This window comes from Mustela erminea, chromosome 9, assembly GCF_009829155.1.
Source record: "Mustela erminea isolate mMusErm1 chromosome 9, mMusErm1.Pri, whole genome shotgun sequence".
Taxonomy (NCBI): domain Eukaryota; kingdom Metazoa; phylum Chordata; class Mammalia; order Carnivora; family Mustelidae; genus Mustela; species Mustela erminea.
Window position 1 is genome coordinate 69,550,974 of NC_045622.1, and position 15,153 is coordinate 69,566,126.

A 15,153-nucleotide genomic window follows, 5' to 3' on the forward strand; every position below is an offset into this window, starting at 1 on the left:
ATTCCCTTCTGTTTCGTGAGACCATTTTCCTGGTATTTTCTCATTGTAGGGATACTATTTTGTTATTTATTCTCTTTTTTAAGTGATTATGCGTGGAATGAGACTTCAGTATTTTTATGTTGCTTATTTTTACGTGAAATTAGTTTTCATGAACGTATAGAGGGAGGCAGGGCTCAGGAAGGTGGTTCTAAATTCATACAGCTCCTTCCTCGTTTTTGTGTAAGGTTCAACATCAGGTGATCTGCTTTCTGAGAGTTCCAGCTCTGCTTCCACCCCTCCCATGGACCTCTCACCTTTGTCTCTGAGGTCCCAGTCCTGCTCAATTCTGATTGTGCTTCCAGAAGTTTCTTCTCCATGTGGCAGTTTGTTAGAGAAGGGACTCCTGCTGGGTTAGTTTTTAGAACTCTTGGTAGGTGCCTTGCATGCACCTGATAATGGAGAGGCATGTCCCCTCCTAGTTTCAGCAACAACTGAATGGTCATACTGTGATTTCCAATAAATACCAGCGGCTATGGGGCTGGGGGTCCCCTCCCTCGTATTCCTCAGACACCACCCTATTGCTTCGTCCTTCTTCCTCCTGGACAGATGATGTCCAGCAGGTCTTGTAGCTTTAAGTGGTCAATCCCATCTGCTTGTATTTTGAGTTTTGTGGGGATATTTTATCATCTAGTTTTGTTGTAAATTTTATCCATAAGGTTTCAGTTTTGTTATCTTTGTTGTTCTGCCGGTTTTTCACCTGGGAATTTAAAGCAATTTAAAAACTGCTGTCACGACGGCCATCTTCCCAGAGTTTTCCTTATTTCTCTCCTTCGAAGTAATTAAATTTCTTCTGATACAGCTGCTTTAGTTGAAACCTCTCTAATAACAACTGACATGTATAATACTTTCTGTCAGGCATTATTCTAAGCAAGTAGATATAAATATTTGCATAGATGCATATGTATGTATGTGTATATACTCTCTTCACTTAATCATCTCAAAAAACCTGGGGGCTGGGTAGTATTTTCATTTCTTTTCTACCAACGAGGAAATTAAAGCACAGAGAGATTCAATAACTTGCCCAAAGTTATGCAGGTGGCAAGTGGCAGATGTGGGATTTAATCCAGACAATCCAGCTCCCGAGTTCACGCTCTGATGGGAACAGTGATACCCCACAAAAGCCACATGATGCCTAGGAGACCCAGTGGTGTGCCTGGCTCTGATGGTGGCACCATGGTGCCTAGAAGACACAGCAGCAAGAGAAGTGGTGACTGTGATCAGCGTGAGATATTTAGTGGAGGTGGACAGCAGGAGAGTCCCCAGAAGGAAGGGTCGGCGTGCCAGGGGGCCTGGCAGGACCTGACAGTCAGGGTAATCCCAGTGTAAGGGTGCTCTAGGGATTAAAGGTGATAGATTTGGGGGAGGATCTACACTAGACCTTTGAATGACACAGGGGTTAGGGGCACCCACCCCCCAACACAGTGGAAAATCCACATGTCGTCCTTGACTCTAAAACTTAACTACAAATAGCTTACAACTGATCGGAAGGCTGACTGATACCATAAAGTCAACTAACACATCATTTCTGTGTTACATATGTCCTATACTGTATTCTTACCAAGTAAACTGGAGAAAAGAAAATGTTACTGAGAAAATCGTAAAGAAGAGAAAATGTGTCTCCAGTACTGCACTATCCACCTCTAAGTGGACCTGTGCAGTCCAAACCTGCATTGTTCAAGGGTTAGCTGTATATGAGATGAACTCTGGGGACTCCTGGAAATGCTTGAGGTGTATGGCGCATGGTGTTGGGATGAGAAAGAGGTTGGGTTACATTTACTTATGTCTGTCTCTCCCCTAAATGGGGTGAGTGTCCTGAGGGCAGGGACCAGCACAGAGTGTGCGTGCTCAACATCGATAGTGCATCAGTGAATCAGGTCAAGTAGGGGTTGTCTGACAGGAATGGCTTCAAATTTTAAGCTTTATTGAACTGAGTGAAGATATTTTGTGTTTGTTACAGGTGTCCTATGGGGACAGCACTTCCCATAGGAGCTAAGATCTCCCTTTAGCCACTCCCTATCCACCCCCCCATCACCCAACCCCAGGCTTGAGTATCCATATCCATACTTTACCATTTGCCTGGAAGTTCTGAGAATTGGGACAGTGGTTGCGAAGGGCCCAAGCTTTATGGCTTAGTGGAATCGAGGAATGTTTGTAGAATGACTTGTACAAAAGGTTTCTCTGATTCTACTGACACCTGGTCACGTGTTTCTATTTAACACAGAAGTTTTTATTATGATGTCTTTTGTGGAATGGAGTTACTTACCCAGCTCTTAAACTTGAACCACGCTGCAGGGAACTCACCTACACTTTGTCTGACACGCCAGCCAGAGATCGAAACCACATCTCCTGAAATGTAATTCAGAACAGAGGATTGCGTGAGTTCAAGGGTTTCCCATGTGTCAGGCCGGAGCACTCATGCTTATCTCGTAACACCCCTACAAGCCCAGACAATATTTCCAGCTGGCGTGGCGGGGCTTACAATTCATGCTTCCCAGGCAATTTCTGATTTACTTGATCGCTTAAATATTTACTGATCCTGACCATGTGTCAGGCCTTGTGCTGAGTGCTGGAGATGCTGAGGGAGGTCAGTGCCTGCCTTTGAGGATATCTCGAAGTTGGTAGAAGAGAGAGACAGGTGGAGAAACTGTAGAGTATGGTCAGTAGGTAAACAGTCTTTGGAATTGGGTTGCCTGCAGGGAGTCCTGGCTCTCTCAAGTCATATAAGTCTTCCATACCTGTGTATTTTCATCTGTGAAATGGAGACAAGGAAAGTGTGTACTTAATCAGGATATTCTGAGAATAAAATGATGTGTGATAATTATACAATCCTTGGGGTACTATAAGGGTCCAATATATATTAATTATTATCCCTGATGGGTTTTGTCGATTTTCCCTTTTCCTCTGCTTTCAGAACTGCTTTTCACCCAATTCGCTATTTTTTTTTTTTAATGCCAAATACTGTGCTTGCTTCGGCAGCACATATACTGAATGCCAAACACAATTATATTGTAATCTCAATGGTTTAGTTGTAATTTGGGCAGCATGGATGCAAAGCATCCTGGGTAAAATCAGGCTGAGTGGGAGATAGATACATGCCTTGAGCAGCCAACTCATTTTTCCCCTCCAGCCTTGATGGGTCAGAACCTCTTGAAGTCCTCCCAGCCCTCCTGGAGTTGGCCCTGGACCTAAGGAGACTGCGCCTACTTGATGGGGCCTGAGGCTTAGTCACTGAGCGAGGTTAAGAGGAGGTGGGGGTCTCTGCGCTTCCTAACCTACCCAGTTTATTCTTCTCCGTATGCTTGTTTGCTCCTTAGTGGGGAAAGAGGAGGTCTCTCTTCAAACAATCTCTAGAAATGGAAGTTATTTTAAGCTCATTCTTAAAGAAAACCAGATTCTGCTTTCCCGAAGGCGTCTCTGTCTGTCCTTGCCTCAGCGGCTGTCACCCTGGCAGGCCCTCCGGCGGTTGGGCAGCCGGGAGTGGGTTTGGCCTGGAAGCAGCAGCTGCATCTCTGGAGCTGGGTTCCCAGTCCACCCTGTACCCCAGAGCTTTAGGCAGAGCCAGGGGCTCCCAGCTTTCCTTCTTCGTCCTGTTGCTTATAAGCAGCCCCAGAACTCTTTGCTCGGGAAAATTGTCCTTCCTGTCTCCCTGTGTCAGGCTGTCTCATCTTGCTCTCTGCTCCTTGATGTGGTGTTTTGTTTTTTTTTTTTCTTTTTTTTAAGGTTGTTAGAGTGGGAAGCAGTAAAGCAAGGAGGTTAAGGGTTAAGAGTGAAAGAGACCAAAGTCTTAATGTCAATGCTACTACCTTCTACCTGGAGGATTTACCTCTCTCATCCTGGCTTCCTCATCTGTAAAATGGGGATAATAATACTACTTAAGGCAGACACTTGTCTTGAGGGGTAAATTAAATGATTCGTGTAAAGCACTTAGCACAGGGCTCAACATGTGGCATGTGCTCAGAAACTTCTAGCCATTGTGATGGTAATTATTGTAGGTGCTGAAGCATTCCATGGGGGACACACAGCAAAGAGAACTAACATTTTTGAGCATTTCTTTAGGCTATGCAATGTCCTAAGTCCTTCTTGTTCACTGTTTAATGTAATTCTTCCATCTCTCTGAAATTACTACCTTTATTTTCAGATAAAGAAATTGAGGCTCAGAGAGGTTAAGAAACTTACTACAGAGACTAATGTATGTTGTTAAAAAGTCAGGATACTGGATATCCTCGTCGGGGAGTGACCAAAAGGGGGCGCCAGGGAGACCACCGGGATGCAGGCAATGTTTCAAAACTGGTTCCTGGATACATGAGCGTGTCGACCTTATGAAAATTCATCAGACTGCAGCTTGATATTATAATTTGTTCACCTTCATGTACATATGTTATTTCAATACAAATTTCAGAAAAGGGGGAAAAAGCAACAATAGCTTTCCTTCAGCCACACAGATTGTAAGTAGCAGAGCCAACCCTTCACGCCCCCACATGCTAAGGTACAAGCCTTCTTGGCCTGGGCCTGTAGTAGCTTTTCATAAGCTCAAGGACCTTCCTTACAGTGGCCTTCCTTACACAGTAGGCTGTTTCATCCCCGGGAAGCTTGGGTTCAAAGCCTGTTCAGGCAACTAAGGAGGGAGCAGGATCATCAGAGAGGTGTCTGAGGGTCTGACTCTGCCCGAGGGGGCCTCCCTGGGCAGGTCCAGGAGGCCTGCCTGGAATCAGCCATTGGTGGGCTCCAGGGCAGATCATAGGACCAACTGGAAGATGAAGCCAACTAGGCTTGCCACATTCCTTTCCTCTGAGAGAACAACTTTCGTCCTCTGGTCCAACCAGGTACCCTCTTTCCTTCCACTTCCAGGTTCTTTGAGGAAGCTTCCACTCCTGGCTCCTTAGCTAGGTTCCTCCTACCTGTCTGCTGGGGTTTGGATTGCTCCAGTGGAGGATGATACATTCTCTAGGTTTTCCTCCCTTGAAGCTCATGACACAAGGCCGGACAGACAGTCAGTTCCAGCCTGGGCTTCTATTTGGGGAAGAGGCAATGGAAATGCAATTCTTCCTGTGGATAATGGAGTAAGGAACCCTCAGCTCTGTCAGCTGGATTCTACCTCTCTCCCTGGAACCCCATTTCTTTAAAGAAACATTCAAACTTTAAAATAGTTTTAGATTTACAGAAAGTTGCAAAGATAGTACAGGCGGCCCCTGTATGCTAACCACATACCTAATTACCTTGATCGTTAGCATCCCCTGAGAGCATGGTGCATTTGTTACAACCGAGGAACCATCATTAGTCTGTTGTATTAACTAAACTCCAGACTTTATTTGGCTTTTACTAGTTTTCCTGAGGGTTCTTTTCTGTTTCAGGATTCCATCCAGGAGATCCTGCTGTAGTCAGTCATCATGTCTCCCTTGTCTCCCTTGGCCTCTGACAGTTTCTCAGCGTGACCTTGTTGGTGAGGACACTGGCACTTGTGAGGAGTATTGATTAGGTATTCTGTAGAATGTCCCTTAGCTGATCCCTGAGGCCTTTCATTTGATTAGACTAAAGTTTGGTGTTTGGGAGAAGAAAGTCCTGCTCATCATGTCCCATCCAAAGCCCACGCTGTCAACAGAGGCTGATGAGCAATGAGGTTCCTTTGGATCACTTGAGTAGGATGGGGTTATGTCAGGTTTCTCCACTGCAAAGTTACTTCTCCGTCCCCTTTCTGTACTCTTTACTTTGGGACTGAGTCATTTAATGCAGCCCACGCTCACGGCCCACCCCAGCTGTTCTTAGTCATCGAGTTTATCTGATGCAAGGCTTGTAAGCACCCGCAATCATCGGATGATTCGTGCAGGTAGAGACACAGCAGCTCCGAGCCAGACATCCCAGACACGAGCACACAGATAATATAGACAGACACCTAAATGAGTTCATATCCACAAACACAGACTCTCACAGGCCCCAATAACGCAGATACTCGAGAAATCAATAGCTTTGTCATTCCATGTCTCTTACCCGCCAAGTGATAAATCAACTAGGATTTTAATTAACACAGCTTCTGAAATCCCACTTTCTTTCTAGTTCTAAAAGATTTCAAAGGACAAGAATGGAGTATGGCTTGGTGCGAATGGGGGCTGGTGGGGGTGACAGAATGGTGAGTCTGGGATCTAATCAGGCCTCCCGGGAAGGGCCCAGGACAGGGGCAGTTTGGTGGCACTGATTCCCTTTTGCTCCCTTTGTGGCTTTTCCATGGCCCTTTCCATTCCAGGCCTGAGGTAGGGGGTGGGAGTGGGTCCCGCTCAAGGGTCCAGAGCTCTTCCCTGCATAGTACAACAGGCTTCCTCTGTGCCAAATGCTGGTTCCCAGGTGCCATGATTTAGCTGCCTTGCAAGCCCTGTTTGGGAGGAGGGAACAGCAGTAGCTCACGGCAAGAAGCCACACCAAGGGGCAACGGTATCACTTGCCTCTGCTATTGACAGAAGGAGGAGGAAGGATGCTAGAAGGACAAAAATGACAGCTGTCCTCTGCAGTGTTCATGGAGTAAATGAGTCTGTGAGTGAGGGTCTAGTTCCTTTCCTCCCTCGTGGACGCTCTTAAATCAGTCTGCTTCAGCTCTCTATCTCTAGAACATGATGATCAGAGGCTCTTGTATTCTCTTTATCCCCTTTCTAACCATGTTAGTCTTGGGCTACTCTTTGTGAAAGCATGTTTAAAAATGCTTTCATTAATAAAAAAAATTTTAAAAAGGTTCACACTCGGTAACTACACAGCCGACCGTAGCTCCTAATCACATAACCAGGATTCAATATTTAGGCTCCTTCTGTTTTCTTCTTCTTGTAAATACAGGCTGCTAATATGCCTGACTTCATGGCCCAGTGCTTGTCTGGTCATCTGCTTCCAAAGCTTCTGTGCCTCCCTCTTATTATCTGTGAGTTGGAGAAAACAGAAGAAAAGAGGGTTAACATAAGTGAGCGCAAGAAACAGTGATGAGCCTAGATGGCCCAAAATGGGAACCTCTGGAAGTTGCGGGGCGCTGACCATCACTGTGGTGCTGCTCCCCGGCTGCAGGCTGCACCTGATGCAGGCAGACTCGGTCCAGCGCTGGATGGAGGACCTGAAGCTCATGACGGAGTGTGAGTGCATGTGCGTCCTGCAGGCAAAGCCCATCAGCCTGGAGGAAGATGCTCAGAGTGACCTCATCCTGGCTGGCAGCCCTGGCCCCGGAGACCCCCTGCAGCTGCTTCTCAAGAGGGGCTGGGTCATCAGCACCGAGCTGCGCAGGATCGGGCAGAAGCTGGCCCAGGACCGCTGGGCGCGTGTGCACAGCATGAGTGTGCGTCTGGCCTGCCATGCCCGCTCCATGGTCAGCGAGTACAGCACTCTCAGCAGGAGCTCCTCCCAGGAGATGGGCCAGGTCAGCTGCCCCAGGGTGGGTGCGGGTGGGCATTTGCAAGGGGGATGCCTTCTAGAAGCATGGGTCTGAAATGCTTGGAGGTTGAACTTTTCCTGCTCCAGCACCTCCCTTCTCTTCCAAAGAGCAGAGAAGCTAGTAAGGGCCTTTACTGAGTATGTACCATGTCCTGGGCATTGAGCTAGGTATTTTCACTCACCCATCTCATTTAACCCGCACTAGATACAAAGCAGACAGAACCACTGTGAGAAGCTGTCCAGGGGAGCAGTGCACCCACTTTAATGCCAGATTGTCTGGGTTCAAAGATCAGCTCTACTGTGTGACGTTGGCAAGTTACTTACCTTTTCTGTACCCCAGTTCCATCCCATTAATGAAATGAGTAATAGTATTTTTTCATGTTATTTACATGTTATTTACATGTAATGAAACATTAAAAATGGCTACTGAAAAAGTATTAGCTAGTGTGAAGTCCTCACTGTACTGCTGAGGAAATAGAAACTCAGAGAGCCTCAGTAACTTGCCCAAAGTTATGCCGTGAATGGTATAAGCAGGATTCAGTTTAAGTTTTTCTGATTCCGAAGCCCATGATTTCCAATCTTCTTTTCCAAACCCATAGCGGAGGACTGAAAATTCCCTTGTCAGTGTTTTTCTTTCTTCTGGCATTCACTTCCCAGCTTACAGCTTTACCATTTTCCTTGCTCCACTTCACAAACAGCAAACTCCTATTCATCCTCTGCAGCCCAGCTCAAATGCCCCTTCCTCTCAGAAGCTTCTCAGATCCTCCAGCACAACTAAGGGCTTGGTTTTCTTTTTGGAGCTCGCAAAGAAGTTGACGATGGTGTCTTGCCGTCCATACAACACTGTGTTATAGTTGATGGGCCTGATTCCAAAATCAGATGATTTGATTCTTCATCTTTATACCCCAGAGAGCCCCACGCAGTAGTCGGTCCTCAACCAGTGCTTGTTGAATTGAATAAACTTTCTTCTGTTTTTTTCCACAGATTGAGAAACTGTTAATGGAGAAATGCTCAGAGCTCTCGGCAATCACAGAGAGGTAAACCTGGCTGCTGGATGAGACTGGACAGCCTGTCCTCAGTCAGGGGAAGGGGCTGGTATCTTCTTCCAGGGGGAAAGAGGGAGTGGGTTGGGGGGCTGGTGGTGGTCTGGAGCTTCCTTTTGCTGACTTTCATCAGCAACCTTGGAAGACTCCTTTGGGCTTTTCTGCCCCATTTTCAGGTCCTAGAGAGAATGTAAAAGAGGAGAGGCCCATGCAGAGGAAAAAAGAGGATTATTGAGCGTTAGTAAAAAGGAAAAGGTTTCGTGCAGCTTTGGGAAACCCCCTAACCTGATCCCCAAAGTCAAGACAAAGTGAAAGGAGACCCTCACAGCCTATTCTCACAGACATATAGACAAGGATCTCACAGACACACTTGCCTGTACTTAGATATATAAACATACACTCATATATTCACAGAAATACATTCACACCCTCCTCTCTGTATCTCGCACACGTCAATATGTACATGTTTACACTCAGACACATACAGAGGCTCAGCCTCACATGTATACACACCCTCTGTCCTTACTCTTTCCAGCCGCCATGCCCTGTAAGAGAAACACAAGACTTGGTTTCCCTTAGGACCCTGTGGCGTCTTTGGCCTTCTAGGAGAACATTCTCAGGCCCCTGGGGTATATTTTAAACCTGATCCACCCCCTGTTCTTTCCACCTGGGGAGAAAATTTTCAAGGCTCCCTTCTGTAGACCACCACTGTAGATGGCCCTTTCCTCCAGGGTTGTGAGTATTACCGTGCACCATCCGACCTGGCAACAGCAGCAGCATCCCCCTTGCAGCTCCCAACCCCACCCCAGACCCTGGTGCAGTGATGGTGGGTCCTCTCGGGGCGGAGCCCAGAGGAATGGGTCTGACCACTGGCTGCCGGCCTGTCTTCCTAGTGACGTGGACTGTTCGCTCCCATTTTGAGCAGCACTTCTCTGAACACTAGAAGGCCAGAGGATGAGCCGGTTGTGAAATATTCCATCTCTGACTCCCCTGGAGCTGATGACGTCCTTCTAGGCCCCTCGCACCACCCACAAGCCTGCGGCAGGCCCAGATCTGGCCCCTGCAATGGCTCTGGGCTGAGTACCTGCCCATCCCAGGGGCCCACACCATGATTTCTTTTCCCTAGGTGCCTCCAGGTTGAGAATGAGCATGTTCTGAAGTCGATGAAGGCCTGTGTGAGTGAGACCTTGAGCACGCTGGGCCAGCACTTCGGCCAGCTGCTGGAGCTGGCGCTGACCCGGGAGGTGCAGGTCGGTGCAGGCTGGGCTATGGACAGGGGCGCTTGCGTGGACTCCTGGGGTGGGAGTAGGGGTGGGGTCGAGGCACCGGGCCAGGCTGGGGGAAGCTCTCACATGCTTTTCTTGGGGCACATCCTCAGGCTACCAAAATGAACTCCAGCACTTAGCAAACAGGACTGTTAGAGCTCGATGCTTCCCAAGTTAGCCCAAATCTGCATTTTCTAGATGTGAGAACTGGAGCCTAAAGAGGAAAGAGACTTACCTAAGGTCACACGAGGCCATGGCAGAAGCTGTCTCAGTATTGTCCCTACTACCTTAAATCTCTGTTGCTATTGTCTATAGTACTTGTCTACAGTACACACAAGAGATCTGTATTATCTTGAAAGACTTGAGGCATCTGTGGGGGAACAAGCCAAGTCCAAAAATCTGGCAATAGAAAAGAATCTAGAAAGGTCATATAGTCTAGCCCCTGCCTCTAAGCAGGCTCGTGTCTGATTCTAGAAAGAATGAGGGCTTTGGAACCAGATCTACTTTCAAACTATGGCTCACTGTGAGACCGAGATCAAGTTCCGTAACATCTCATTTTCTTCACCTACAAAGTGAAAACCTTCCCCAGAAGAAAAGTGAGAGGATTAAGCAAACAACACAGTGTGGGTTAAATATATGTGATTTCCCTCCGTTGCCTTTTCCTATTTTAAAAGCCTCCCAGAAAAGCAGATTCCATAAGGCTTTCATTATGAAAGGTATTTACGTGTTATTTATAGTTACAGAAATATTGTGTTACATATTTGCCATTCTTTTCCCACCACCAAATAAAAGCCTTCCACAAATAGCAAGTCTCTTCCCCTATCAGCTTCTCTCCAGACTCAGCCTTTCCATAGAGCCCGGAGCTTTCCTTTTTCTCCTTCTTATTTGTCCAGCTCATTTTCCACAGGGTACAGGCTCTTCTGGTCTGGTTCACCTGCTTCGTCAGCGTGTCTGGCCCCAGGCTTTCTCACCCTTCCCACCCCAGAGATCTGCAGAGGCTGCTCTGTCCCAGGAGCCTGGGAGGAAGGGAAGGAAGGGCCAAGGGCGGGGTTGGGGGGGGTGGTTGCTGCTGGGGCTGGCCTTGGAGTTGACATGCAAATGCTGACCTGTGCATGTGTAATGGCTTAAGCTGGGGCCAGTGTCCCACACTGAGCTCTCAAGTCCCAGAGGGACCCTGTGGGACATGGGGCCGAAGTGGGTGAAAAAGCCAAGGGAGTGAAGAGTGAGGAGATTGAAGGTCGCCGTGGGGACGAGGGGAGCCTGGAGGTATTTTGGAGAAGGACTGCTGGTGCTGATGATGCTTTTTATGTGAATTTAGTGCCCTCTCTCCTGGAACTATCAGGTTCAACAAAAGGGCTAACCTTGAAGAGTAATGTTGAATTATAAACCGAAGTCAGCTGGGTTTGGAAGTAGTCTACCAGGAGTCAAAGGGGTAGAGAGCATGGTCTAGGTCAGAATCCTGGGGAGAGCTCCCTGGGCTACAAAGGAGTCTGCCTGGACCTTGTGGGCTAGGTAGCTGTTTTCCTGGGGTTTCTGGGTCTATTCTGGTTTTTCCCTCATCCTGATCTTGTTTGCAGTAGAATTCCTGCTCTGGGTCCTTTTGCTTCCACAGCTAAATCCTGCCCATCCCCAGGTCTGGCCACCTGGGTCACTGATGCTTGGCCTGGGAGCTGAGCTGGATCAGCGGCTCTTCTCTTAGAATTTGCACCCCCCACCCTCCACTAGCCTGAGTGGCTCAGTCAGTTAAGCCTCTGTCTTCAGCTCAGGTCAGAACCTGGGGTCCTGGGATCAAGTCCCACATCGGGCTCCTTGTCCAGTGGGGAGCCTGCTTCTTCCTGTGCCTGCTGCTCTCCCTGCTTGTGCTCTTTCTCTCTGACAAATAAATACACAAAATATTAAAAAAAAAAAAATTAGTGCACTGGCCTCCCTCCCCTTGTCTGCCCTGCATTCCTCTGCATGTTCCTTAGCTTTCCAATAAGCCCCCCTTTCCTCCCAGTGAGCACCGTGGTGTCTGCTACACCCTCCTATTGTTTGGGATCGCTGCGCTCTTAATACATTTTGGCTGATCTTTAGTTGTGTGTGTGTGTGTATGTTTCCATACAGATGGCAGTGACATGAGGAGATACATTGGCTGAAGGCAAGGTGATCTGTGTTCAGTGTTGTAAGCCTGTGTTTCTTAAACTGGTGAACAGTACGTTCCCTAGGATGTTAATAATTATATGAGGATCCTATATTTGAGGTCTCTTGACATACAGGGACTTAAGCCTGTGTCCTTGCATCGGTACTTCCCCTGTGATGTGTTCTTCTGCACTGAGAATCTTCTAAAAGATCTTCACACATTCGTAGTGTTTCTTGTCTGATCTGTAGCTCCCATAGACAAGGATTTGGGTTTGTTTTGTTTATGGATATATATCTGGTGACCAGGGTAGAACCTCTGCTACAGTAGGCACTCAATAAAGACTGAATACTAAGCTGTATGTTCCAAAATTACATAGTCACAACAAATCTGTTTTCTCCTTAAAGCACCTGATCACTTATTCCGGGATGCTGGTGTTTCAAGAAATACAATTTGGTCAAAATATTTTTTGTCCTTGGGAAGTTCTCAAGCAGAGCCTTGCCACCTCCCCTATCCCCACCTTGCACAAAAATAATCTATGGTAGAACAATGCTTATGATAGGGCAGCAGCAATCTAGCACTACTTTGCACTGGTCGGCTCCATCCTGGAATGTCATGTCCAGTTCTAGACCCCAGACGCATCACTGGCAATGGCAGTACTCTGAGGAGGCTCCTGAAAGGGTGGGAGAGAGGCTGAAGATCAAGGTCTGTGGGAGTGGGTAGAGGAGCAGAGAATGTTTTGTCCAGAGATGGACACTCTGTCATCTCCAGCGTTCTGTGTTTGGGGACCCCAAAGGGAAGAAGGTGCTCAGGTCAGCCATCAAACCTAGAGGATGTTCTGTATAGAGAAGGGTTTGTGAAATGACAGGGCTGTCCTGCAGGGGACTGTGTTTTGAAGTCCCATCCCTTAACAGGCCAAGCTAGGCTTGGAGGACACTGGCAGGGGATGAATGAGTTCCAAGGTCTCTTCCAATCTTGGTAGTATGGCATTCTGTGATATGGGGATGGTGGGGTAGGGGCCTGAGCATGGAGTCTGGAGGCATATCAGGGTTCACATCCCGCTAGTGCTGCTCACTGGATATGCAGACCTGGGTCAGCTACTTCCTGTCCTCACGTCTGCAGTGGGTTGTCATTAGGATTAAATGAAATGACCCATGAAGAACCAGTGGCCTTTTCTGACTCAGTGAGCTGCTTTCTTCAATCAAGTCTTGCTCTGCCTTAAGAGAAGCTCGCAGCACGCTTTGCTAAAAGAGCCCCCGGTCACCTAATGAATTGTTTTAAGATAATTTAACTATTTGGCGAGTATGGAAGAATTTCAAGTTAAAATGTCAGGAGCCACCGATAGGAAATTAATGAACCTTGATGATTAATCTATTTGGGAATAAAGGATTAGCTATGTGGGAGGTAAGAGAAGACTTAACTTGTAAAAATTGATTTACTCTAAAATAAAGGGGACTCTATTGAATAAGTTGACTCTTAGCTGTACCTTTGATTCCTTGACTCAGCTTCATGTGGGTAGATGTTATATTAATTTATCCTTCCATTCCCTCTATTACTTTTGATTTTAGTTTCAAATAACATCTTTATTCTAATAAAACTGATTAAGGAATATATCTTTGGCTCTGTGGCTAAACGAACTAGTTCAAACTTTATCTCACAACTAAATTTCCCCTCCCTGTCCTAGGCAAAGCTGGTCAGCTTCAGGCCTCACCTGAGGGAAAAGCACCTAGCTTGCGACAGAACTCAGACCTGAGGGACACTTCCTAAGAGAGAGACAGGTGCCATGTCCTCAGTTCCTTCTTCCCAAACTCACAAACTCATCCCTAACTTCTCAGTAGGGTGACCTAAAAAGATAGGGAGTGACACTAGCAGGGGTGTGTTGCTGAAATCCCTACCTAGGGAACAGTAGTAGTGGGGACCAAGTACTGCCCCTTAGTAGTGATAGTTTCTGTCCTACTGTCTCAGTGGCCTTATCCATTGGGCTGTGGTCAGGTGGGAGTGCAGCTGAGCGCCTTGGGGGAGGTCAGCTGCCAGTGGGAAAGATATTTCCCACCTTCATGAAGCCATTCTTCCAAATAACAACCCCTCTTTCTCTGTAGATCCTTCTGGAATCATAGTGGGAAATTTACATTCTGCTCCCAGAAGGCTTGAAAATGACTCATGATATTAGATCCATTAAGTTAGCTCTAGGAGGTTTTGTAACTAAAGCTCAAAATTTGCTTTCCTGTCCTATTTCCCACTGTCAGATTTTGCTCAGCTATGTTGTCCTATATAGGTAATCAGAGGCTGCAATGCAACTAAATTGTAGCATAAAGATAATCTTTACTTGTCAGATGAGAAATATAAAGATGTCCAAAATTTAGAAATACTGTGTCTCATTATAAAGTTCCCAGAGAGAAAATAAAGTTAAAGAAAAAGGTTTAAAAAAAAACCAACCACCACCACCGCTACAAAAAATAGCATGAAAAACAAAAACATAACAAACAAACAAAAATCCCCGCATCCCTTTACCTGTGGGAATAATTCAAAGTCCCAAGTACTTAGGTTAATAAAACTCTTTCCCATTTACTTACTGTGCTCATCTTAGCCAGAAGGGTCTCATTCCAGTGTGTGTGTGGTCATGTTTTCTTGGGAAGTTACAGTCTGGGCTGTCTCTCCAGCAATGGGACGGGGTTCTTTCCAGGATTCTCAGTTTGTACTAGACTTTCCCAGCCATACTTGGAAGAGTTCATACCTTGGATATGCAATAATATAATAGCACTACCCCTGCACTCACAGAAAGTTAAAACAGACCAATCCTTGGTCCCTAAGGCAGGAATTCCATGCAACATTTCATGCTGGGACTCTGTCTTAGGGTTGCTGAAGGTCTTCACAGATACTTAACCTGCTGCTGAACAAAAGAGGGTTGGGAATGGGCAGCATCTTGATAGGGTCTGTGGTGGGACATCAGTTTATCTCAGGTGTCCACCGTCCACAAGGTTTTGTGGAAATTCACTCACTGGGAGAAAGCATCCACCCTAGGTTAACTGTGGCATGATGTTTACTATATATAGGGAAAAATGTCTCCTTCTTTATAGAAGGGCATTTGATATGTTTACTTCTTCCTGCAAAGTCAGGCACTTAAAATCTCTTCCCAGTAACTTGCCTGGTTTGCATACTTTCCCATCCAGCATTTTCAACATTTCTTAATTTCTAGCTCTCCTCTAAACACTGTCTTTCTGTCACCCCGGGCTGCATTGGTTTGGGCTGCTTGAAGTGACTTAGGCTAGAAGTTTCCAAACCACTTCAAAGA

General features: G+C 46.7%; 1 protein-coding gene across 6 annotated transcripts in view; it reads left to right on the plus strand.

Annotated features, from left to right (window-relative positions):
• The window catches only part of INSC (INSC spindle orientation adaptor protein), a 120,687-nt gene that overhangs the window by 47,974 nt on the left and 57,560 nt on the right, over positions 1-15,153 (plus strand). For all 6 annotated transcript variants that reach the window (XM_032359201.1, XM_032359203.1, XM_032359202.1 and 3 more), the window contains 3 exons: positions 7,078-7,423; positions 8,422-8,474; positions 9,607-9,730. In XM_032359201.1, the coding sequence (XP_032215092.1) occupies positions 7,078-7,423; positions 8,422-8,474; positions 9,607-9,730 (523 nt within the window). The remainder of the gene's footprint in view (positions 1-7,077; positions 7,424-8,421; positions 8,475-9,606; positions 9,731-15,153) is intronic.